The sequence below is a fragment of the Drosophila mauritiana genome, chromosome 3L (genome assembly GCF_004382145.1).
Source record: "Drosophila mauritiana strain mau12 chromosome 3L, ASM438214v1, whole genome shotgun sequence".
In the NCBI taxonomy this organism is placed as follows: Eukaryota; Metazoa; Arthropoda; class Insecta; order Diptera; family Drosophilidae; genus Drosophila; species Drosophila mauritiana.
The window spans coordinates 21790691-21814695 of NC_046669.1; the positions used below are offsets into that span (position 1 = coordinate 21790691).

The following is a 24005-nucleotide window of genomic DNA, read 5'->3' on the forward strand; positions in this document are numbered from 1 at the left end:
TCGGTTCAATGATTAATTATCATGGGCGATGAATAATAGTTCGCTGCAATACGATTCTATGGGTCCGTCCAGATCTTCCTCTTGTTTGCCATTTTCATTCGCAAATTCGATGACCGCCATTGGGAAACTATGTCAATCGCCAGACAGCACTTTCTCCCTCCGCCACGGATTGCGTTCGCACGCACGGAAAGCGCGAGAACGAGAAATCATCAATGAAAACATGGCCTTTCCCACATCATAGATGCACGCAAATCCTGCCGAGCGCGATGCAGCCAGTGCAATTGCGGTCTCAGGCCGGCAATCAAGTGAAATATGAGTCGCGTAATTGCATGTGTGTGCGGTTGGAGCGTTCGCTGAGCGGCAGGAGGGGAAATTATAAGCGAATTAAAGCTCGGCACCGAAGAAAGCCCACGTAACCCCACCTGAGAACCCACCTCGCAGGGGTTCAGTGAACAGTTATCTGCCCGACGCCGCCAGTTCAAGCTTTAAGGTCAATCAACGGCGGGTAAGGCCACAAGCGGATGAAGCCACGTTTAAAATTCTATTTGGCGCACAGCAGCAATTTACCAGGAGCAGGAGGTGCCGGGCACCAGCTTGGCATGCTGATGTACTGCCTGGTCGCCAGACCAGACTAACTGCTGGGTAATCGCATGCGGCGCAACTTAAGCATCGCCATGCAGCCTCAACCTCATCTCATCTCGCCGTCGTGTGCCATCAATGGACTCTGACTGACTCTGCCTCTGACTGGGAGTGCGGAGTGCGGAGTGCAGCGTGCCAGCCAAAAGCTAAAGCCCGATGTACGGGACGAGATAAGACTGCCAGGCTCGCTTTTGGGTCTCATCTTCCCGCTGCCCTACACTGGGCTGAATGGAGATGGCCGAAGCAGATATGCAGCAGGATGCAAAGAAGCGGCTGCCCATAAACTGGGTTCTATTTGGAACCCAGAGTGTAGAGAATCCGGCGATGCTGGAGACGGAACCGCCGAAAGATGCCACAGCACATGTGTCCCTGCTCTGGCATTTTCTTTTGCTTTCTTTTCCCTCTGCCCCAACACTATTTGTTACTTTTTGCTCAACCTCTCTGGCAGCGCTTGGCATGCGTCGCATATATCACAACTTCCAACTACCGACTGCCAGCCCCCTTCCCCCTTCTTGGGGAGCTTGCGGTTCTCGTGAGCTGCATGGGGATATGGGATTGGGGATTAGGGATGGGGCGGAGGTGGAGATGGGGATGGAGATGGAAATGGGCGTAGGGATGGGTGGACAAGACAAGGCAACGTTGACGATGATGATGCCTCTGATCCCCATGTGCAGTTTTTGTGTGTTAGCTGGCACAACATCAAGGTTAATGGCTGGGAAGAGAGCACTCGGGCAGCCTGCCACGGAGTTATGCCTCCTCTGTGCTCTCGGCCGACTTTGGTTGGGAAATGTACACCGCTTTACCGTTTGGCTAAACATTTAAGCTGCTCATTTCCTAGGAAATCAACGAAATGGGCACAGCCACAGCTTCGGGTTCGGCCTCACCAGGTCCAGCTCTAGTCAGAGCCTTCCGTTGTCCCATGTCCATCCACTGGGATGGCTATTTTTGGGCTAATGATGCTCTCTGGCCTGCATCGAGAAGCCAAGGCACCAAGGCATCAGCGGCATCGCTGGCCAAAGCCACTCGATGTCCATCATTCATTTGGCTTCGATGTACGAGCCATGTTTATGTTTATTGACTGTTATGGACATGAGTCACAGTTAGACGACGACGATGGACAATGCGATTTTAACGGAAGTGTTACAATGAGACATTACGACTGTAGATTCCAGAGGAGCCACACGGAGAGGTAGAGGTGAAGGTTGCAGAGGGTGCTGGGGAAGACGCCTCGACGAGGTCTGTGCGACGTCCAGTGACCCATTACCATCTCATATCATCCCTTTCCGTCCCATCCCATTCGATTCATGGGCCCTGTCAGTGTCAGTTGCCCTGAGTGGAGCTCGAGTGTGCCCCGCTCCCTCTCTGGTTATTTGCTTAAGTGCAAATATGAGCAACTATTTGCTAAATGACAGTTATTGCTGATTAGCTGTCAGACATTTTGACAGCATGAAGAATGATTCGCAATTTTAGTTCGGCTTGGACTCGGCTTGGAGCCCTGGCAGCCCGGTTAAGTTCATGTTCGGGCCTGGTCTTGCAGTTAATGATGTAGCATATGGTTAATTAGAACATTAGTCTTTCGCTCGACCAGCCGGACAGTTGTAAGAGCGAGTGAGTTTAAATCATTAGCAGGGCCCTGCTGGCTGTCAAAATCTCTGGCTGCCGATGGGGGAAGTTATGTCTGAATGGATAGGATAGACGAAATTGGGCGGGTGATGTATGATCATTACTGCCGGTTAGGAACTTCGGTTTTAACTCCAGACATCGTGCAGTGCAAATGGAAAAAAGAAGTGTACAAGACTTTTTGACTTCGTACTCCCCCATAGAAATGTGTAGAACAATTGGGACATCCATACTTTTAAGCTCTAGACGAGACATCCAAAGACCGAGCCGAAAGTTACGCATGTCTAAAGGGCAATGCTGAAATTATCAGGCAACACAGAAAAGGAACGTGGAGCAATAAAAACCAATCGCCTTCTAGCCAAAAACGATGCTGTGCCCAAAGGCGTTGAGAAGATTCCAAGTCGAAATCGTATGTACCTGTGCCTCTGCCAGTCCAGAGTCGAGTGGGTCGAGAGTCTAAGGTGCAGTCGGAGGTGCTCGGCTAAAATTGATTATGGCCAAAAGCGGCTCACAAATAGCCAACAAGGGGCGGGGAACGGCTGCGGATGGAGATGCATTTGCTCCTTCTTGGCTATTTCGCCTTATAAGGTCGCGCACATAAATAAGCGCAGCCAAATGCATTGCGGCACAGTCTCAATCGTCTGAGTTTGGGTTTGAGCTTAAGACTGAGATCGGGCATCGGCATGCGGCATGCAGCATGCAGCATCTTCGCATCTCAGAGCAGCTGCTATGGGCAACGGACAATCGTCGTGCTCCAGCAACGGCAACTTGAACACCGGCAACTTGCATCGAGTACCATCAACATTTTCAACAATCAACTGATGAGAAAAGGAAATGAAAAGTCAACATAGGGCACATATTATGCACAATACCCAAGAGGCTTTGGGATGACTCCAAAGCCAATCGAATCCGAAGCTCTAAATGCATCCAGGGTGTAGTGGGGAGCTCACATTAGCTGGCCGCAGCAACTGGGCCACTGCATTGGCCTAAGCCCAAGCCCTCAGCTCAATTGGGAGCTCATTGAGCGGTTGTGAAAATGAAAATTTCATCTACTAGCGGTATGGAAAACCAAGCTCTTGGAATTAAAGACCTCAAGTGCCGCAAGGAGAAAGAGAGTCATTGGAAGAATGAGGAAAGTGAGGTACAGAAATAATGGAGAATTGAAAAGTTTATACCTCCAAATTTTTCCCAAAGATAGTCTTTTTAAATTGTTTCTTTTTGATGATATAGTCAGACCCATTACTTTCGAAACTCTATCGATCTCCCTGCAGTGCTATTATATGGGATGCAATTGTCTGTATAAGGCTGAATCTCTTTCCAAAGCCAAATCTCCTCTGATCAGATCTACGCTCCCTGCACTCTCTTCCACACTCCGTTGCATCTTTTGTCCACTGCGTGCCTCGACGTCTTTGGGATCTTCTCGGGGAAGAAGATCTTCGAAGATCGTTCGATTTTGCGGCGCGCTATTAAATTGTAAATTGGTTGGGCAGCGCTGCCGCAGCGGCAAACGTGTCTGAATGCCACATCGTATTGAACCGGCTCCCCCTCGTTCGTGAATCGTGTGTAATTTGCTGGCCCAACCCGGCGACTCCAGTTCGATGCTGGCCTGACCACTTTTGCTGCTGCGCATGCGCGTGGTTCGCTTTGGTTTTTTGTGGTTTCGCTGATTGTGGTGGTTACCCAGTCGAGTCCCTCGATCTCCTCATCTGCTGGGGCTCCTGTCCCTGTCACGGGCTACTCAATTCTTCCATTTCATTGCTCTCGGTCTCTGTTGTGTCCGTTCCTCGTCGCCTCTTCCACTTTTGCGCTGCGGTTTATCAACGCTTTATTACACTGACGTTTTGTCAATTTGATTGCCATTGATTTGGCTCTTTTTCCGATCTTCTTCTTCCTTCGTTTTCCCACTACGGAGACCTTGAACTGTCTCCTCACTGTCAATGAATGTGACTGTTTACTGAAGTAATGGCTCGGACTCTTAATTGCTTCCCGGCAACGAGCTTCGAACCACCTCCAATGCCTCGATCTTTTGGCTTCAGTTCAGACTATTTCACTTTCGCAAAAGGCATTGTGGCCAGCACTTGATTTTTATGCAATCGACGATTGTTGTTTTCATTTTTTCGGATTTTCCTTTTCATTTTGCTGGTGGCCAGATATCGAAAAATTGTTTCGATGCTGTAAATTGATTTTGTTTGCCGCATTGTGGGTGTTGGTAACTGGAGATTGGAATTGGATTTGGATTTGAAAATGGAATTGCTGGCCCAGGGTGGATAGCTTCACATGCATCCCAATAAAGCCCGTCGGCGGGCTTCACACGCTCTCCTTAGAGGTTCTTCAACCTGACACGGCCTGCGATGATGCCTCGCCTCTGATAACCCAAATGACAACTTCATTTCCAACCTATTCGATGTCCATTTCCAAGCCCATCTTGATCCCGTTCCCTGCTCACATTTCATGGCCCTCGCTGAGGCACTTGTCGTGGCCATCATCATCATCAGCATAGCTAACGTGGCTGGTAATAATCGAAGAAACCATCGAAAGCATGTCCAATCCCCTACCTGCTCCAGTCGAAGAGTGTCAGCGAATTGACAACTTTATTGCCTCTAAATATGGTTAATGACCGCAGCCAACTCGGAGTCAGCCGAAATTCTTGTCAACATATCGAGAGCCATTGGCACGAATAATGTCAAATGTCTTTAATTGTTTCCAAGTGGTTTCCTTCTCGGATTCCCGCCCACTTGCCTCACTTCTGACCCCACTTCCAGCCTGCCCCTTTCTCATCTGTGTGGGTCGAACAGACGCCTTCGCTGATTTATTTAAATTATAAACAAAAAGGCCACAAATCGGCGGGGCTTGGAGCTCGGGCTCTTTGAAATGCGCCGCCATCAAATTATTGCTCTTGGCATGGACAGCTGCCACATGTGTTTGCCCCATGCCCCTGGACACCCCACTCACTGCTTCTCGCGCTGCTGATTAATATCTCACAAATTTTTGGCTTTTTGACGGATTATTTCCCAACTCATTCGCTCTCGCACACTTTGGTGCTGCGATTTGTTCCACAAAAGCCGACTAGAACAAACAAAAAATAAACACATTTTAGCACTATTTCCATAGATGGGTTTAGAAGTCTGGTGTTTATTTTGTTCTCGGTGTGTTTTATGGCTTGGTTAAGTGCTCGGCAGCAGATTGATTGAGTTATTTGCAGTTTGCCCGGCAAACAGGCGAGCGTACCCCAAATATAATTTGTGAATTCTGAATCTGATTCCGGCTGCTCAATCAATTCCAATCCGAGTATTCCGATTCTGGGATCGGTTTGCAGACTGCCTGGAAGGCCCCAATCTGCACCGTTTGCGCGCTAATCAAGTTATCTATGGGTTGGCTCATTTTCATTAGATTCGATTAGAGGGTGTCTGGGTCGCGTTTATGAGGATTAATGACTCGAGTGGGCATAAATTTTCCCGGCTCAAGCCTGCTCTCCCATTTCGCATTTCCCAGCAACCATATGTAGGAGCCGGAGCAGTTGGCACAGCAATTTAATTTCCATTTAAAAGGAGAAGCTGCTATCATACCAAGCCATGGGTTCCATGAGTAGTTTCTTGTTTGCCCCACCAAATGATTAATTAGTCCGTCCCCCCGAGCCATCCGTATGTATCTGTTATGTCTGTGTGTCTTGTGAGGTTGCGGATTCCATCTGATGGTTTAATAATAAGACAAAATTGTCTATTGTGCAAAGAGTTTGAGCTTGCTGATGACCCAAAAAAGATGAGTTCAAAAGCCAAACTAAATCATATGCGGTCGGACCAGATGGCAAACGCACAGAACGAGGATGCGGGGCTGGAGGAGGGCAACAAAAATTGCTAATTGTTTGTCTTTTGTTAAGCTTTCGTCCATCCCGCTCCGACGATACTTTCTACAATTAAACGGAGATGTTTCCTCGTCTCCGCTTCACTAATCTGCGGCTTGACGAGGTGGAGCATCTTTTGTAGAGTGATTACCTCAGCAGTTGGTATTAAGCTGTTTCTGCTCGGGGATTTGAAAGTGAAAGCCGCCTTGTTGGGCTGGTCTCATATTACCCGATATCATCTGGTGTGGGAGGGAGACTGGAATGCAACAATATATCATTAAAAGAAGAAGGCTGAAGAGTTAGATGAGCTGAATGTGAAGATATCGATCATAGCCCCAGCCCAGTTTCCAGTATAGTGACCCACAGCCCGAAAGCCCGTCGTTTTCCCCAGGGCACCGCCCATTGCCGTGCCCCAATTAAGACCTCACAGCTTATTTAGGGTTGCCAATTTTATTTAATTTCCACTCCAGCTTGGCTCCTGTCCGCTCCTCTCCTCTCCGGCAAGCCGACCGTCGTCAAACATTTGCACGTAAATTGTCAAGAAGAAAGAAGTAAAATAAATATTGGCATTGCGTTGTAATAACGCAGCATTAACAGCAACAGCAGCTCGAGGAAAACCCAAAATGGTGGCTAGCTACGGAAATGAAAAAGCAATTCCCGAAAAGAAACGGGAGCGAAACAGTAACGGAAACGGAGCGGAGCCCGGACCACTCAGCCAGGCCGAAAGCTTAATAATGTAAATTTCGCTCTAAGCTATTTCCAAAGACTAATGGTGCGTTTAGTGAGGGCCGAGCAACCCCTGAAAAAAATCAGAACGGCAAGGCGACTCAGAGGAAAAAAATTTTCCTCACACGCTCACAAGGTGGGGCAAAAAAAATCGGCATAAGACCGCCGCAAGATTGCGTGTGACGTCATCTCTGCCCTCCTCCTCCTCCTCCTCCCATACCAAAATTCCGGATTATCCAAAGAACAATATCCTTTGGGCGATAACAAGATATGATGATGAATAGCAAGGTGAAATCGAAAATGAGCCGGAATTTATACTAAAACTTTTGACAACTAAAACGTGGTTTTTGACAAGTAATCATCTTGAATTCCCAGAAAAAACATTTCATTTTCAAAAAAAAAGTTGAAGAAGTCATTGGAGGAAGGCTTCCTTTTTCATATACTCGCTTTAACACTTTCGTTTGAATGATTTTCACGGAGTGTAATAACGATCCTGATGAGCCCCATAGCTTAGATGCATCCCCGTGCGATGTTCTTTTATTAAAAATATAAAAAAATATAGAATGTTGGTCACACGCCCGGGAAAAAGTCCCCTGAGTCCTTTTGGGAACGCCCCGTGCTTTCATCTTTATGTCAACCTATCGATTTTGCTACGCATCTTTATTTCGCACTTTCCGCATCTCGGGAATCCGCCCTCATCAGGATGCCACTTAAGACAACTTGCAACCCCCAGTCTCGCGCTTCCTGGCTAAAATTGTTTGTTTCGGGATTTGCATGATTTTGCACAGGCCCCATGGCCCGTCACCCCTTTATTCCTGGATGTATGGGAAGTTAACGCATATTTATTGTCGGCTTTTTTTGCACCTTTCGTCGTTTCTTTTCCGTCCTTCGACTTTGAATTTCTGGCTTTCTTTCGCTTCAATGAAAATGTTAATAAACGCCAGTCCTGCCGCCTCTTTTCCCCCCACCGACCGACCGACTTGCTGTCTGTTTGTTTGTTTGTGTCTTTGTTTCCCGTTGCAGTGGGTGTGGGGGGAAAAGCCTTTAGCGCCTAAAATTAGACTTTCGCTTGAGAGCGAAAGTGGGGAGCAGCGAGCGAGGGTGGATATGTGTGTTTGCCGGGGCCTCGACAACTCAATCAGCTTGATTAACATTTCACTGTGCAGCCTTGGCATTTGCCTTGCATTAGCCAGCGACGTCTCAAGTGTTTGTTTTTGTTTCGCACCCTGCGAAGACGGTGGTCGTCCGCGGGGGGTGGTGGGCTGGGTGGGGGTTTGGTGCGATGAAGTGGCTTTCGAGAGAGCTGAGCCTGATTTCACTTTGGCCACAATGGATTTATTGTTTGCAGAGTGCTGAGGAGGCCAAAAGCCCTGCTAAAAGGCTCTTTAGCTGCGGCGCGTAGGAGGAGCGCGCTTGGCGAGGATTTCGTTTGGGGCTTAAATAATTTAAATGCCGAAAGAGACAGAAATGTGTACGTGACATGCCAAATAGCCGCAGAGCAACCCCCGAATATTCCCTCCGAATGATCCCGACGAAGTGAAGGAATTCTAAACAAGGTCAAGATCGAACCATTGATATGACTCAGGCAAAGAGCAAAACAAAACATTACGTGCACAAAACAACAAGACCATTAAAAGCACTGCGAGAAAATAAACTAAAAAACCACTTACCAATAGCTTTCCTAGGAATATTTCAGCTCTCGGGGGGAGTGAACAAAATGGTTCTTCTCCAGCTCGAAACTTTAACAAAACGTTCACATAAACAAAAAGATATAATTTAAATATTGGAAAAGCAAAGGCCAACAGCATATTTTATGCGAGCTCGACGAAAACGAAACCTCCTCGATCAGAAGACTTAGAGAGACTGATGTCCCAAAAACCGATCCCCGAACTTCTTGTCCAACTGTGGACCTCAAGCTCGGCGATCTGTGGAACAGAATCCGCCAATCGATTTGCCGATGGACAAGCTTCACAAGCAATTTACTTAATAATCAGCAAGGGCGGGTAGATTCCGAAAAGGAACCAGAATATACATGGAGTCGTATTTAAATTTCATTTCATACATTTCCAACCAGAGGAAGGGACTCGCTAACGTTTACCGTTAGCAACAGCAGAATCAACAGCCAAAAGCCCCAAAAGCAAGAGAAAAATAACAAGAACACACGCGTTCCTCCGGAGTCCCTCCGCCAGGAATCCCCCCCTGGAAACCCCTGCCCCTCGCCATCGTGACTCCCTTCACGTGCGCTGAAATTTAAGTGAGTTTTTCTTTGGCGACGTTGCCGCCTTTTGGCTTTTAATGACGTCGACGACGACGAGGACGGCAACGGCGACGGCGATGAAAATGGAGACGGAGGTGGGGATGTCGACGACTCTGGGGCATGCTTATGCACATTTCGAAGCACAAACACACCCGTGCACACGTGTATTTATACAGAAATTTAAATTTTAAAATAACAACCTTCTTCTGTTGTGCTTCCCCATCATCTTTTCTTTCGGCGGGTTCCTTCGCCAGTTGCTTCATTACCTGTGCACCAGAGGGCTTTCTCCGGCGAGGCGCGGTCCAAGTCAACTGTCGAGCAGAGCCAAGTGGGTGGGTCATGTCTGGTCCTGGTCCTGGTTCTCCTTCTGGCTCTGCTGCAGGCCCTTCGCTCGTCCCTGGGCTGGTAGCAAAATGTCATTTTGTCACGCAGCGGACGCAACTTCATCATTCGACCCCCTACTCCTCACCCGCACACAGAGTATCTGTCCTGATCATTATGTTTATTAAATTGCCACACGCAGGCAAACTCGAGGTGAAATGGTATGGGGATGGCCTGTGACAGATTTTCATTTTCATGCGAAGCGTAAGAAGTTGTGCTCCCCCGCCTGCGCATTTTAAGGCGGCATAACTAAGTTCCCCAGCTGCCCAAAGTTCTGCGTGTTCTACAAATGATTCCTGCTCCCCAGCCCAATTTGCATACTTTCATGAGTGTGCATGGCCTCAGGTGTACGGCGCACACACGCACACACAGTGCACACTGTAGTACAACTGCATACAGTGGGGCTTGTTAAGGCTGGTCGACAAGTCAATTAGTCTGGCAGTACCTCGCAGTTGTACGACCTTTCACCACCCAAACACCGCCCACCATATCATTTACCACAAAGTAAAATAAGTAGCGATTCCCCGTAAAGCGAAACATTCAGTTGGGCTGGTTATTAATCGTTTCTACGGAACTGCTTTGATTAGGGCTTAGTCCGAGAATGTCCTACTTAAGATCCACTTCGCCGCCACTTTCCCGGATTAGAATATTTATAAAGTTAGAGATTCCGAGATGTTGACATTTCCGTTTACCCCAGTGACTCATAAAGCATTATTTCACAAGTAATTAAAATTTGTCCCACATAAAATCTCGTGGGACCGAGTCCTCCTCCTCCCGCCCAGCTGCCCATCCACATCCATCTGCCTTGAATATCGGTTTCGCTGCGAGTCAATAAAGTTTTTATAGTCAAAATAAATAAATCTATTTTATTTTTATTTCCATTTCCATATTCCCCAAGGGGAGGTACAAGTGGAGACTGAGGGCGGACGACACCTCCAGAGCTCGTCATAATTTGCATGTGTCTCGTATTTTTACAACTCAAAGGCAAACACCTCCAGCTCCCCTCGCTTTTCCCAGCAGAAGGAAAGCAGAGCAGATAGCATGGAAAGCAAATAAAATTCGAGCAAAATTTGACAATATCTTTCGCTGTCACCCATTTTATGTTATGTATTTATGTGGCGCTGATTTTCACACAAGCCCCCCACCCCCACCGATGGGTTGTCTATGTTAATTTTTATTTATCTTATTTATGTATTGTCCTCAGCACATATGTGCGGGTCCAACAAGAGGAGCAAACAAACTTGGCGGACGGGGGAGGGCTAAGAATACATTTTCCGAGCCGATTTTCGCGTTTTTCCGTTCTCCTCCGTTTCGTTTTGTTTTGCCATCGCATTTTATGTTGACATTTCCATTCTGGGCCCTGTGATTTGACAATGAAAATACTTGTTTATTGCGGCGAGGCGACAAGAAGGGATTCTCCTTTGGAGGATTGGTCCTGACAATCTACCTACCATCGAGCTTAAAATATTCATTTCGCAGTAGTTATTGCTTCCTAAAGATTCTTCAAATTTAAGCCAATCTGAATTGCCCTTGCTGCGGTCGGCTTTTGAGTTGGTTACCATGTAATGCAGATGTTTCCAGCCAGATTGCATCTTTAAGATGCATTTTCTCACGCGGCTTTTCGGGTTAACCGCATGGCAGCCACGAAACTGAAACCCAATCAGCCACCATGCACTCTATATGCTCCATATGTGCATTATATCGGCCCAAACCGCAAATTTCAATTAGCATTAGAGACCGGGCGCGCGGGGAGCGGAAAGTTTGGTCGATTTTTTGACATATTAATTGATGTGTCAATATTTGCATAAATCAATACAGTGACGAAACAGAGTGGCGATACAGATGGACAACCGACCACCACACATATCGCTGACCGGCCTCCAAAGAATTCCCCTTAGTAATTGTCGCTCGGAACAGCGTTTTGCGCTTTCGATCAATTAACACTCGGAGAACCGTGGCTTCCACTCAGAAGTCAAACCAGACGCTAATTACACGCCTCACACATCGTGAAAAGCGTGGTGGGGTGGGGAGGGGAGCGGAGGGGCGGGCTGGAAGCGTTCAAACGAACCAAATTAAATGTTTCGCTTCATTCGTATAATTAAATGGAAGTTGTTGAACAAATTTGTACAGCCGTAGCTATAAATTTATCAGGCAGTCCGAATTCGAGACAAAGTTGCATGTCAGTCCTAATTGTTGTTGGCCCAGGTCAGCTCCAGCTGGAAACGGGCAGGTGTCAGTCCACCCACACAGCGCTTTCCAACCCCAAAGGGCATGCTCCAATCCCAGCCAGGCTAACAGCGGGAACTGGAACTGGAACGGGAACGGGACACGTGTCGGTGGCGATGATTTATTAAGGTGGTCAGCGGAGTCGCGTGGCAAAGCGAATATTTATATTTACACAATGGAAATAATAATTATAAATCTGACAAGGACGGAGGATTCAATTGAGTGAGTTTTCCACTCATGTGGCAAACGGCATAAAATCGAAATCGCCAACATTCCCCGCGAAATCGCATTTGGGCACAGCTTGTGGGCCATTTGAGCACGTGTCCTGCCCCAACTTGATGATGCTGGAGAAATTGTCGCAGGATCAGCTCTCCTCGACTTTCCCTGGCCCCTCCGCAGTTCACACTTTTCACACGTAATAAACGAAGCCGTAAAGCGCTGTTGGACGATGACTTTGGCCCAGGGCCCAAGCATAAAAGTTTTCCTCGATTTTCGTGCCGCCCGCCATCATCTGCACCTACCTACCACCTCTCCTGGTGGCCAGTACGCACGATTTGTAGTCGTTCGTGCTGCGCCAAAGTTTCTTCTCTTCTTTTATTTCGCCTTTTTATTTGGCTCTTCTATTTTTCGTCCGCCATGAAATATAAATAACATTTTCAGCGTTGAAAAATTTATGAAACACGCCGCAGCTGCCCCTGCCACTGCCCCGCCCTCCTAGCCTCTTAGCCCCCGCATCGATTTTCAGGGCCAAAACTAAAACTTCATCTTGGGGCATTTTCACACTTTATTAAAGTCCCTCTTTCGTTGGCTAAATAAAAGTCGGAAGTTAGTTTGGCAGTTTGTGCAGTTTATATAGTTTATAGGGAAGGTTCAGGTTTAAGTTTGGTCCTGCACGAGTCTATGCTAATGGATACGGATACCAAGAAACCGAACCGCCTATGAGGTCACAACTCCCGATTAGATCTGGAATTGGGTTTATCTTATGATGATCTATGCGATGGTCATTAAAAGTTGTCCCAAGGACGTTGTGCTCAGTAAACTCCATTCCGAAACTTATATTCCCCTGCTCCCTTCCTGCCCCCCATCCCCATCCAAACACGCTTTGTTCGGCCAAGAAATGCAATTGTTTTACTGGCTGCGTTTCCTTCTGTTTTCGGTCTTTTGTTGTTCTATTTTTTTTCTACTTTGTTGCCGCAAAATGAAATTGGGGAATTTACTTTAATTTGTTTTTCGTGCCGCCGCAGCAGTTGTGCCACTGGCCCACCGCCCCCCGCACTCCCGCTCCAACCCTCCCGCCTTAGCTCGCTTTTTAAAATCAATTTCATCTACTTTTGGTCTTCCTCCCCTCTTGGGTTTTTTGTTTTGTAGTTTCGGGCAAATTCAATTTGGCATAGAACTTCATTGCTGACATCGGGTGGGGGTGGTGGTTGGGTGGTTGGGTGGTGTGGAGGCGGCCTCCTCTGGCAGTGGCTTTTGTAAGCTCGCATGTTTCAATTGCAATTTTATTTTAGTTCTCTCAGCTTGTTTTTTTCCACTCAACCGCAAATTGTTGCATTTGTTTGTTTTTCAGAGAAAATTCTATTAAATTTCTCATCGGTTTGCATATGGTGACGTCAAGGCAGCAAGAATAACTCAAGAGGAGCGGGAAGAGCTTTGCCTCATCCTCGGTTCCGACTCTCTTCTTTGGGCGGAGACATCGCACTGAGGTGCGAAAACATGGCCAAGTCCTGTCCCGCACAATCCACCAGCCGCCCAACGGAAGTGGCCTCCAACTACCGTGTATCTCCCCACACAGTCCACCAATCCAACAATCCACCTGGTCGGTGCGTGCTTTGTTAGCACAAGCAAGGGCAACAAAAAATGGCTCTCCAGGTGCTATCCAGGTGAAAGGGGGCGGAGTGCCAGGTTTTGTTCCTGCCTGCGTCGTCTGTCTCTCCACACGACCAAGTGTTTGGAATTTCATTAATATTTTATTACTTTTTTCTCGCTCTCTTCCTGTGGAAGCTGCGTTGTGTTCTTGAATTTATTAAAAGCGGGCGGATTGCACAAAAAGTTAGCCGTTCGAGGGACTTAAAGTGCCAGGGATGCCCTCAGATTCAGCAAAGGAAATTCCCACACACACACGTGGGGAATTCCGAAAACTGTGAGGACAAAAGTTATTATGTTCCCCACTTATTGATGGCCGAACCGAAAATGAAATGAAAACAATCAAATGACAACTGTCAGGGTACCAAGAAAATTCTTTCTCAGCGGGAAAAGTTTACCCAGCGAAATTTCCAGCGGAGCCAAGTGCATGAAAATAGTTGGCGAAAAGTTTTCCCAGCAGTCGCCAAGCGGAGGAAACGACGAAAGAGTTAGAGTAAATCATTGTGGGGAAAATCCAGCTGGCGGAAAAGAAGTTTTCCGAGCTTAGAGGCTGGGACATCTTTTGTGTGCCCGCCCACTTGATTCTCTCTTTGAGCCTCCTCCTTCTTCTCGTTCCACTTTCTGTTGCACCTGACAAAGGAGGCATTGTCTGGTTTGCAGCCTGACTCCTATTCCCAGCCTGATTCATATACCCAGCCTTGGCACACATCAAATGAATTGTGTGCCGTGCAATAAGGCAGAAAGGCAGCCCTCAGCACAATGAGGATTTTCACTTTTCTAGCTCACATTTACACAATTAAATGGGTGATGGCCCTCGTATGGGGACATTTTCGCTTTCAGCCGAGGTGAGTAGTCAAGCAAAGTAATGGCACTTACCACCAAAAATGTGTTTTATATCTTTAAATCATCAGTTCAGTTACTCACCTGTAATAGAAGAGAAAAGAGAGAAATTTATTAGCAAACATTTTCAATAGTACGAAGAGCCCACTTCAGCTCCCCAGGCAAATCACGAACAAATTGCCTAGAGCCCCTTACAAAATGAGAAATTCCGACCTCTTGCCCTCCCGCTCCCCACCGCTGAATAATCCCGAACATTATTTCCACGAAATTAAAAAATTTACGCTTACACAATTAATCTTGGCAGCCAAGCGATGATGATGGACGGGGATCGGGGAAGGCGGGCGGGCAGTGAAATCTCCATCAGGGTCAGCAGAGAGAAGAAGAAAAATTTCACAGGAAAATGCACAAGATGCTCGAAGAAAGGAGAATGTGGCACGTAGCGAACGCTAATCAAATAAAAACATTCAACAACATTTACACATTGATAGCTTGCTGTGCGGAGGGAAAGAGACAGAGTGCCGCTCTGTGAAACCTGTTTCGGCTTTTTTCAGGCAACTATTATTATTTTACGACACCCGCATGCTGGTTTTGCCGTGGTATTGGTGTTGGTACCGGTTTGCTATGGCCAACGGATGATGGTCCTTTTGACGGGCCCGAAGTCCTTTCATTAGGCTCGCTTCGAGGGTGGGCACAGGTCATACGATACGCACAGAAATGCCTTAAAAAAGAAAACAGAACGAACAAGGGACCGCGCAGTCCTGTAACCTGAAGCGTTGTCCTGCCGCTCCCGTCTGCCCCTGCTGATGCGGCCATTGTAAGGCGATAGCCTGAAAATGTGCTAAAAATGTGCGGTCGTTGGCCGACGCTCCCCGCCGCTCTGCGAAGTGCGTACAGAAATGTATCTGAATCTCTATGCAGGCGCCTAATGCATGACTTGGAAAGATACTTTGGCCTGCCTTGGCTTTTATTTCGGTTGCATAAAAATTGTCAACGCAACAACTATCATAAAATTTCCATTAGCGTGGAGTGTCTAAGAGATACTTTGCCGCGGGACGCTTATGTTGCCACGAAATACTCATTTCCCATCGAATAAACACAGAAACGTTGGCTAGATATTGCCGGGGAACCTCTTCTCAATTACGCTTACTCCGTAGTCTTATCTAGCACTGGATCTCGTCCGTCTGATGAATCCACTTCCCTTGCCTTCCGCCATCCGACATCCCGCACTTCACTCCCCGCCTCTGGCATTCCACGTAAATTATTTTTCGCATCGAAACTACTTCAAGGGCCCGAAGGAGGAACAAAGCAGGAGAAGGCACTAAGACATCCTGCTCCGCTCCTGCCGTCTCCTTCCTTCACCGCGGTACAGCTGCGACATTTTCCCTACTTTGTATCTTTCATTTCATCTGTGTATCTCTCCTATTTCGCTGCCTATTTGTTTTGGTCTCCAATGTATCTTAAATTTTATTTTATTGTTTTCCTTCCCTTTGTTGGGTTTTCCTCATTCGGTCGCGCCGCGGCATAAAATGAAAATCATTTTCCGAGATTTACTTCGCTCTCCTCTGGCGTTGTTGTTGTTTTGGTTTTCCCTCTTCATTCCGTGTGATAAGGCAAACGTTGTTTTGCTATTTTATCGCCTTCGCTCCTAATGATGAAATGCTCCGAAGACTTTGCTCGGCCGCCAAAATTTTATTAGTGTTTTGGCATTTTGGGCGACCGACAGATGTCTCCAGTCCTGGTAGAATCCTTATCTCTTATCCTGCTGCCTAATTTCCGGCTGTAAGCCGCTTTAAGGTGCCAGATTTCGGGGCATTAAAAGTTTGGTTTTCTTTTTCCATTTATTTCGGTTTATTGCACGACCAACTGTGCGCGCATATACAGCTTGAACGGATGATGTGTATCGGTCAGAAGTTCCTATGTGGCTCGCCATTGAGCACTTCCTTTTCGCTGATAAATGAAATCTTTCAGCGACTGTTCTGAGTTCTGTTCAGAGCTGAGATGAGTTGCTTTCCATTCAAGTGGCACACATTATGGTCGCAGTATTTATAGAGTCTCAGATATTTTATTAGCGATAGCGACAGCTGCTGCCGAGTGCCGGAATGCCACGGAAGTGCTCTTTGGAGCGGTGGGCGTGGACAGGCGATGACTGAGATGGGGCGACAAGTGCATCTTGGTTATCGGCGGATCGTTGGTGGATCTCTCCCGATCCCCCGTACCATATCGCAAGCGCGACTCTGTCTCGTAAAAGGCCAGCCACAGAATTTGTCATTACGCTTAGTTTTTACAGCTTCTGAAAACCCAGAAGCATAATTTTTATGGCCCGTCTGGGGACCCTCGGGCAACCCTTTGTCCCACCCACCCCCTGCTTGCAGCACTGGTTGGTTGGTGCAATTAAGGAGCAGAAACAGAAACGGAACGCAGCGCAACTGAAAAAATATGTAAAGTGCTCGTAAAGATTGGGGGGCGGGGTCCCTGAATTTGCATTCAGTTGTGAAACATTCTATAAAAAATAATAAATTTAATGTTCGACAATAAAAGCCAGCGAGAAGTACAAAAACCCAAACAGAATTCACATATTTTTTATGACTTTTGCGTGAATATTTCTCCGCTTCTGGTGGATGGAGGGACGCAGGACGGGGCGGGACTGGTGGGGCAGGACGGTAAGGACTCTTTTTTCCCTACATCAGCAATTGTGCAGCAATTACAGTAAACAACAATCATCAAGTCGGGCCAGGACGTGCCACCCGCTCGAATGCCGAGACAATGTGGGATTTCAGCAAATTTATAATGCTACAAAACAGTCATAAAACAAAGCCAAACTGCAGCTCATTACAAAGTAGGAAGCGAAAACAGATATAGTGGTGCTCAGATACAGATACACATCGCACTTTCGCCAGGACAAGCATTTGTCCATTAGATTGAGTCATCCGTATCCAAATACGCTTATGAGAAAATTAAAATAATTATTTTAATTATGTCTATGAAGGAAAGAAGGGCCATAAACTGGCTTTGTATACAACAAACGGGGAATCAAACAGATTCCATTTCCAGGTTCCCCAAATTCTAACTCAGCGCATTCATTTCTTTGGGCTCGAATCGAACTCTTCCCGCTTCCCAATAATCGGCTTTGGCAGGGGATGAAAAACGAATTATAATATGAACGAGTGGGTTCATTTAGCTTCTTCCATTCCGTGGCCAAATGAGGCATGTCGAGCTGGGAAAGGGGAAAGGGGAAAGGGGGAATCGCCTCTGCCTGCCTGCGTTGCCTGTTTTTCCGCCGGCCTAATCCCGCAATGACAAAACGCTAGCAGCTGATGCAGCCCGAGCACGTAGTGCAAGTGAGAGGGGCATACGAAGAGAGAGAGAGAGAGACAGATATGGGCTGTAGGGATTTGCAGCCTGTTGAAGTTGGCTCGCAGCAGGTACTCCGCAGCGAGGCTTCTGGCAGGTCAGGTCATCCCAACATCCCAACACCTAACAAATTCCGAGCCTTATCTGCCTGCGTCTCCTGCTCATTTGCGGTTGTCTACGCGTTGCGGCATCATTATCGCCTACAGCCCGCCGGTCCTCTTCCCGCTCGAGTGTGTGGGCTTAAGGCCTTTGTGCGACCCTTCTTTTGTGCTCCTTCTCGCAAAAAATGAAGAACACGCTCGCACAGAGGAGGCGTTGTTGGCCTCCTGCTGTTTACGTGTAATTTTCCCAGCACAGCGCGCTCCTTCTGCCCCCGACATTTTGAATTTCCCGTCGCTGTCAATTTTTCTGTTCTACCTTTTCCACTCCTTTGCCAGTTTTCTTCCCTTTTTTCTTTTTGCTTTTTTCCAGCTACAAATCGCTTTGATTTACATAATTCTGCGCACATTTCGACGCATAGTTTGCCGCTCGGGTGTTTGCATATTTTTTGACAGCTGTCAGGAAGTAATAAGTTGGAATTTCGCTCGGTGCCGGCGCCTAGTCTGCATCTCCTGATATTGACAGTTGTAAACGACCGGCGGAGCACAGAAAAGAAAAATCCTGGCCGACACTCTACAAATTTGGCTGGGACAACCTGCGGGGCACCCAGCCCAGGAGCAGCCCAAACAGTCCAAACAACGAACCAAAATCAAATTTGAAATTGCACATTTCTCTATTCGATTGGCCCCCATAACAGGTTCTCCAAATATGACAGCTGGGCTTTGTGGTGTTGTTAAGGGCCTAACGCCGGCCGAGGTCCTTTCTCAGGTTGATTTTGGGGATTAGCCGATAAGCGGCTTAGCTGCCAGCCAGGATTAGCGAGCGGAAGCGGCTTTCAGTCCGAGAATGGGATCGCCGATACTGATGGGATGCTTAGGCCGGGTATGTCAACAGGGATCTGGAGTGCGATGGCGAAATTTTGGTTCAGATCTATGCAAATAGCAACGTTTGGGGTGGATTTTGTCCGTACAAAAAAGTTTTAACGATGTGCTTTTGTATTCAATTATAGTTTGAAATCATGCCCTTTATATGTCGGTAAGCTGGTAAATATTTACGATACATGGCGATTTCACATAGTACCATACCAATCTGATCAGGTTTGGTGGGAGTGCTCTCAAATGCTGTCCAAGGTTCCTGCTGTTTCGGTCGTTGTGCCCCGAAGCTCCCCCAGCTGTCTATGACGCACAGGAAGCCCAGGCAGCTATCCAAAAACACTCTTCTCCGGCCATCCGTGGTATTGCCCCCTGGCAGATCCGAAAATAGCCGGTGCCGCGATCTTCGAGAGAACAAGTGGGAGTGCGGCGCAAGCACAAAATTATTGAAACATGCCCATGCCAAGAAACGGCGGTTTGGATCGAGTCGAATCACTTGGGGAAACGAGCGCACCCGTGTAATTACACCACGCCAACCAAAACAATTGGAATTGTTTTGGTTATGTGGCCAAAGAAGCAAGTGTTAGGCTGTTGGCCGTTCGAAGCAATTGTTCGAAAGGAGATTTCCATTTTGCAAAATTGTAGCCAAGACAAAAATAAACAAAGTGGCCCCATTTGAGTGGGCCATAAACTAATCGGGCGCGGCATAAACAAATATTAATCCATTCCGTTCTGTTCGCTTTTGCGCTGCTGGAAAACTCAGTGTGAGAAAATCGAAATGACTGTGCCTCTGATTCCCAATCTGAGTCGGAGTACGAATGCGATTTGGATTTGGATTCCGATTCAGGGGTGACCTTGCGGAGCTTCCATTTTCGAAATTAGTTGCGTGTTTCTCGCCTTTTTAGCCATCAGCTTTTGCATTGTGATTGGATTTGGAGGCCATCTGGAGTTCGACTCGGACCTGGCTGCGGTTGGCTTTTAATAATGCAGAGTGGCCGAGTTTTTCGACCTAATTTGGCTAATTGGCAGCCGACAAATCAAGCATTGCATTGAGACATTGAAAGTTCGGTGCTCCAGCTTCGAGCGGATTTTCACACATCAACACAGCGTCACAAGTGGGGGAGGCAAGAATTTTCCGCTGCTTTTCGGTCTTTCCTGTTTTGGCTTTTTGGCAATTTTATGACAGCCACTGGGGAGCAGGAAGGCGAGAAAAGCTGCTGCCTGGTGAAGTGTTGAAAATTTACGAGCTCCGCCCCGCCCCAATCGCACCCCCCTGGCCCACTTTATTCAATTTCATTTCTTGCGCGAAAGCAGAAAAGAAATTCTGCAAGTCTTCGGGTCTCAGGAATTTATTGTTTGCCAGTTACGAAATTTATTTGTTGCTGTAAATTTACAATTCTTTCGCCCGCTGCCAGGTAGCCCCACCCCCACCCACACACCCACACGTTCTTGTGCTCCAGGTTCGATTTCCATTTGATTTTTATTTCGTTTCAAAGCTGCAATTGTTTGGCAATTGTTTTTATAACACCACAAAAACGCTGAGAGGCAGGAGAAGAGGATGATGAAGAGGAGGAACAGATCCTTCGATGAGGATGAAGAAGATGAGGAGCGGGGCAGCGGAGCTCAAAGGGGAAATGCCAGAAATAAAGTTATGTAAATTCCGCCTTATGTGTAAGTTCAAATGCCAAGAAGCAGAGTCGGAAATAATAAAACTGAAGCATGTCGGAGCATGTATGTATTTGTGGTTAGGTTGCTCGTGGTCGAGACTCAGGGATCGAAATTATTGGATAGGTCTGGAGTGGCCATGAAGATGATGAGGCTGGACTGAAATCGATAATAGCAGCTAACTTACGAAATCTAGAGTTAAATACGTGAACTATTGTCATTTAAACAAGAGCAGATAGGAATATAAAATTCTGTTCTCATAAGTATTTAGAGGGTATCAAAATGTATATCAAAATGAATTATATTTTGAATTATATGAATTATATATTGCTTTCTGCCAGTGTACAATCAGGCTACTGAAACCGAACTCCTCTCAGAGGTCTCGAGCATTTCCCAGCCGCAGGCATTTTTCCACGGAACGGGGACATCGTCTGGGATTCCCCTAATTCCTGTCGGCTGACAGAGAGTATCCTTTTCAAGTGCGCTTTGTGCGCTGGCTATTGTGGCTCTCGCTTTATTAATCAGACAAATCGTGAAAAAACGCGCTCAGTCGGAAAAAGGGAAATTATGAAATGCGAAACAAGAGCGGGCTCAATGTCAGGCGAAACCCAAACCCCACTCCCATCGGGACTGCCGCCTTAATTTGTTTAATTTATGCAAAATGTTTGGCCGCATTCGCCGATAAGCGGCGTAATTTGTTCAAACTTGTCGCAACTTGCTGGAATTGCTCACCAACCCGCACGATTTTGTCCGCGAAGAGAAGGAATAATTCCTGGAACTAGCAGATAACACGGCAGTTTGAGAAACATTTGAATCCTTTTGCACATACATAATTTGCCATCGTGAAATAATGTTTCCTAACTAACTTTTTAACTAATACTAAAATACACAAAAGCCAAATTGCAATGAATGGCTTTAGAACAATTCTATCCTCTTTCAACGAACGAAGCTATAAACCAAATGTTCTTTATTTTGTTAAAACATTGATATCAATTAGCTAATTTGATTTAGGCACTTCTGTCAAAGAATTCTGTGATGTATACAAAAGCGATGGAAAACGGATCACAGCACAGCTTGTTTAAGCTTGGTACTCTTATCAGAAACGTTTTTATGTTTTTCGATGATTTCCAAACATTTAAGTTACGCACGGTAACTTACGAATATCAATTGAATTGTTCTCGAAATAATCACAAAACTCAAACGGATTTCATTTCCTAAACTTTTTTAAATCACTTCCAGCCGCTCTATCCAGGTCGGTTAAAATCCGGAGTTGTAGCTTTAGGTTTGATCCCACTGACACCACACTGCCCACTGGGTCGGCTCACTCACTCACCTTGTCTGCCGTGTGTCCGCTGCGCCGTGTTGTTGGCCGTGTCCGGCGGACGGTGGGCCAGGTGCTGGTACTCGTAGTCGTAGTGGGACGACTGGGCGGCCTGCAGGTTCTGTTGGTTTTGGTGCTGGAGCGTCTGGCTGCCGTGGACCGGGCCGAGGTCCGTCGCCGGCCGCCCGTGGCCGCTCATGGGGAGCGTGCGTCCTTGGGCGTGTGGGTGGGCGTGAGCCGGGGCGGGGCCGCCGCCCGCGTCGCGGCAGTCTAGAGTCGACTCATACTCGTAGGGATTCATGGCGGTCGCCTCCAGCGGACATTCGTCGTCGTCCGTGTCCGTGCCGCCGTCGTAGATGTTGTCCGTGTGGCGGTACGCGTGGTGGGCGTGCTGCTTTGAGAACTTAATCTTGGCGGCTTGGGGGGCTTTTGGCCAGACAGCCGGACAGGAGAAGAAGAAGAGGAGGAGGACTCCGCGCGGGAGCAGGAAGAAGAGACTTGGTATGCGTTTGGTTACTCGCGATTATTCATGCACTTGCTGATGCGGATGCGGCTGCGGATGGCACTGGACGCACTGCACACAAAAACATTTCTACTGGGCCATTTCCAGGCGGTTAATCTGCGGGCGGGCTGCTGGTCCCAGCTCAATCACAATCTGCCGCCGAGGCCGCAATACTATTCCTTGGGCCTCTTCAGTAGTCGTACACTGAAAACACGGGACACACACGATGGGGAGCACTGGAACGCGACGGGAAAAACGGCGTTTTTGTATTGACGGTGTGTTTGCTTGCGCGACGATCGTAAAACTATGTCAGAATTCGTAAGACGCAGGTATCATTTGCTGCCTGATTCCCGACGATTTCCTATATTTTTCGACTGAAGCAACGCGCTGTTTTCGCTACTTTTCGTATATCCACATTTTCCGCGGCGACAATTCCGACCGTGCGAGGCGAATTTCAAAAGACGAATGAGCTCAAAGCGAACGACGACGAACCGAGTCTTTGGGAGAGAGAGAGAGCTAGAGAGCGCAAGTCGCTGCAAAATTGAGAGAAAAACAAGATGCTTCAAATTCTCTGTTCTTCAGTTCAAATTTATCGCTCTCTCATGCATGCTGTTTCTGCGCATGGCGTGAGAGAGTGCGAGCGGGAGAGCACAAGCGTTGTCAATTTAGCTAATTTTCTGAAAGTCTGGCGTTAGCGGGAAATATAGCTTTTTTGCTAGAATAAAAGGTGCTACTTTTGTAGTTAAGGTTCGTTTAATTGCAAAAAAACAATGGTATTTTCACCATGAATTATATCGATTTCCACTGTATGACAGCTTTATAGAAGAAGATATGTAGGGACTTATAAAAATATCTGTTTTGTACTCTTGTGCTTCTTTTGAGCTACCATCGATATTTGTTCTCAATGGTATGTTTAGCCTTTTTATGACTAGAAGAGTATGCAGCACTCAGATGAGAGCACTCATCGAATCTCTGGTTTGAAGGTTAAAAAGTGCGTTTCGTTTGGCTAAGGGGAAATGGATGTACAGCGGATTCCAATCTACCGTGCTGCACGCCAGTTTCGTTAAGATTATCTGAGGCCAACAGCGCTGTAATAACAGCTCCGCCGGCGGCTAACACCGACACTGTTAACGACTCATTTTACTACAATACTGTTAACCGGTTTACATAAAAGTGCGTATCCGTATACCATACGAATTGTCACTTGATTTCATCTGCATGAAATATCAATGGATATGTGAAAGCATTTAAGTTATTCGGTACAAACTTTAAAAGATAGCTAAGTTTACATTTTCTTTATATATTGCCCTTAATAGAAAACTGGTAGTTTTCAGCTTGAACAGAAAAAATGGGAGGTTAGACAAAATAAAGAAAATAAATTTTTAAAAACAATAAAATTTGTACTTCAAGTTTTTCAAGGTATCTGAAGCTCCTGTGACCTGGGAATTACACAAAACAGTTTTTCATTTACTAATTATGCTGTCAGATTCTGTGGAGCATTTTCACGCAGCCAAAAAATATCCTCAGACTTCATTAGCGCTAGAAAAGTTAGTCAGCGCTGGCGAGGGGAGGCGAAAAAGTTTCAAATCGCTGACAAGTGAAGTTGTCATTCAGCACCCAAGCCAGAACCGAGCGGACCTGGCCAAAAAGTGTCCGAAACAAACAATGGTGGCCACTGTGGGGTGGGTAGGCGATGAGGGGGCATGGTCGAGAAAAGAAGCAGAAAATTGCGTTATAAGCAAAGTAAGGGACATTTCGCTAATGGCTTAACTTTTGAACGCAGGTCTCATCCTGCCGCC

At 46.9% G+C, this 24005-nt stretch overlaps 1 protein-coding gene across 4 annotated transcripts in view; it reads right to left on the reverse strand.

The window, feature by feature from the left end:
* The window catches only part of LOC117141908 (teneurin-m), a 113721-nt gene extending 91061 nt beyond the window's left edge, over positions 1–22660 (reverse strand). For all 4 annotated transcript variants that reach the window (XM_033305627.1, XM_033305626.1, XM_033305625.1 and 1 more), the window contains exon 1: positions 21717–22660. In XM_033305627.1, coding sequence (XP_033161518.1) covers positions 21717–22005 — 289 coding nt within the window. In that variant the 5' untranslated portion in view covers positions 22006–22660. The remainder of the gene's footprint in view (positions 1–21716) is intronic.
* Positions 22661–24005: the final 1345 nt, after the last annotated feature.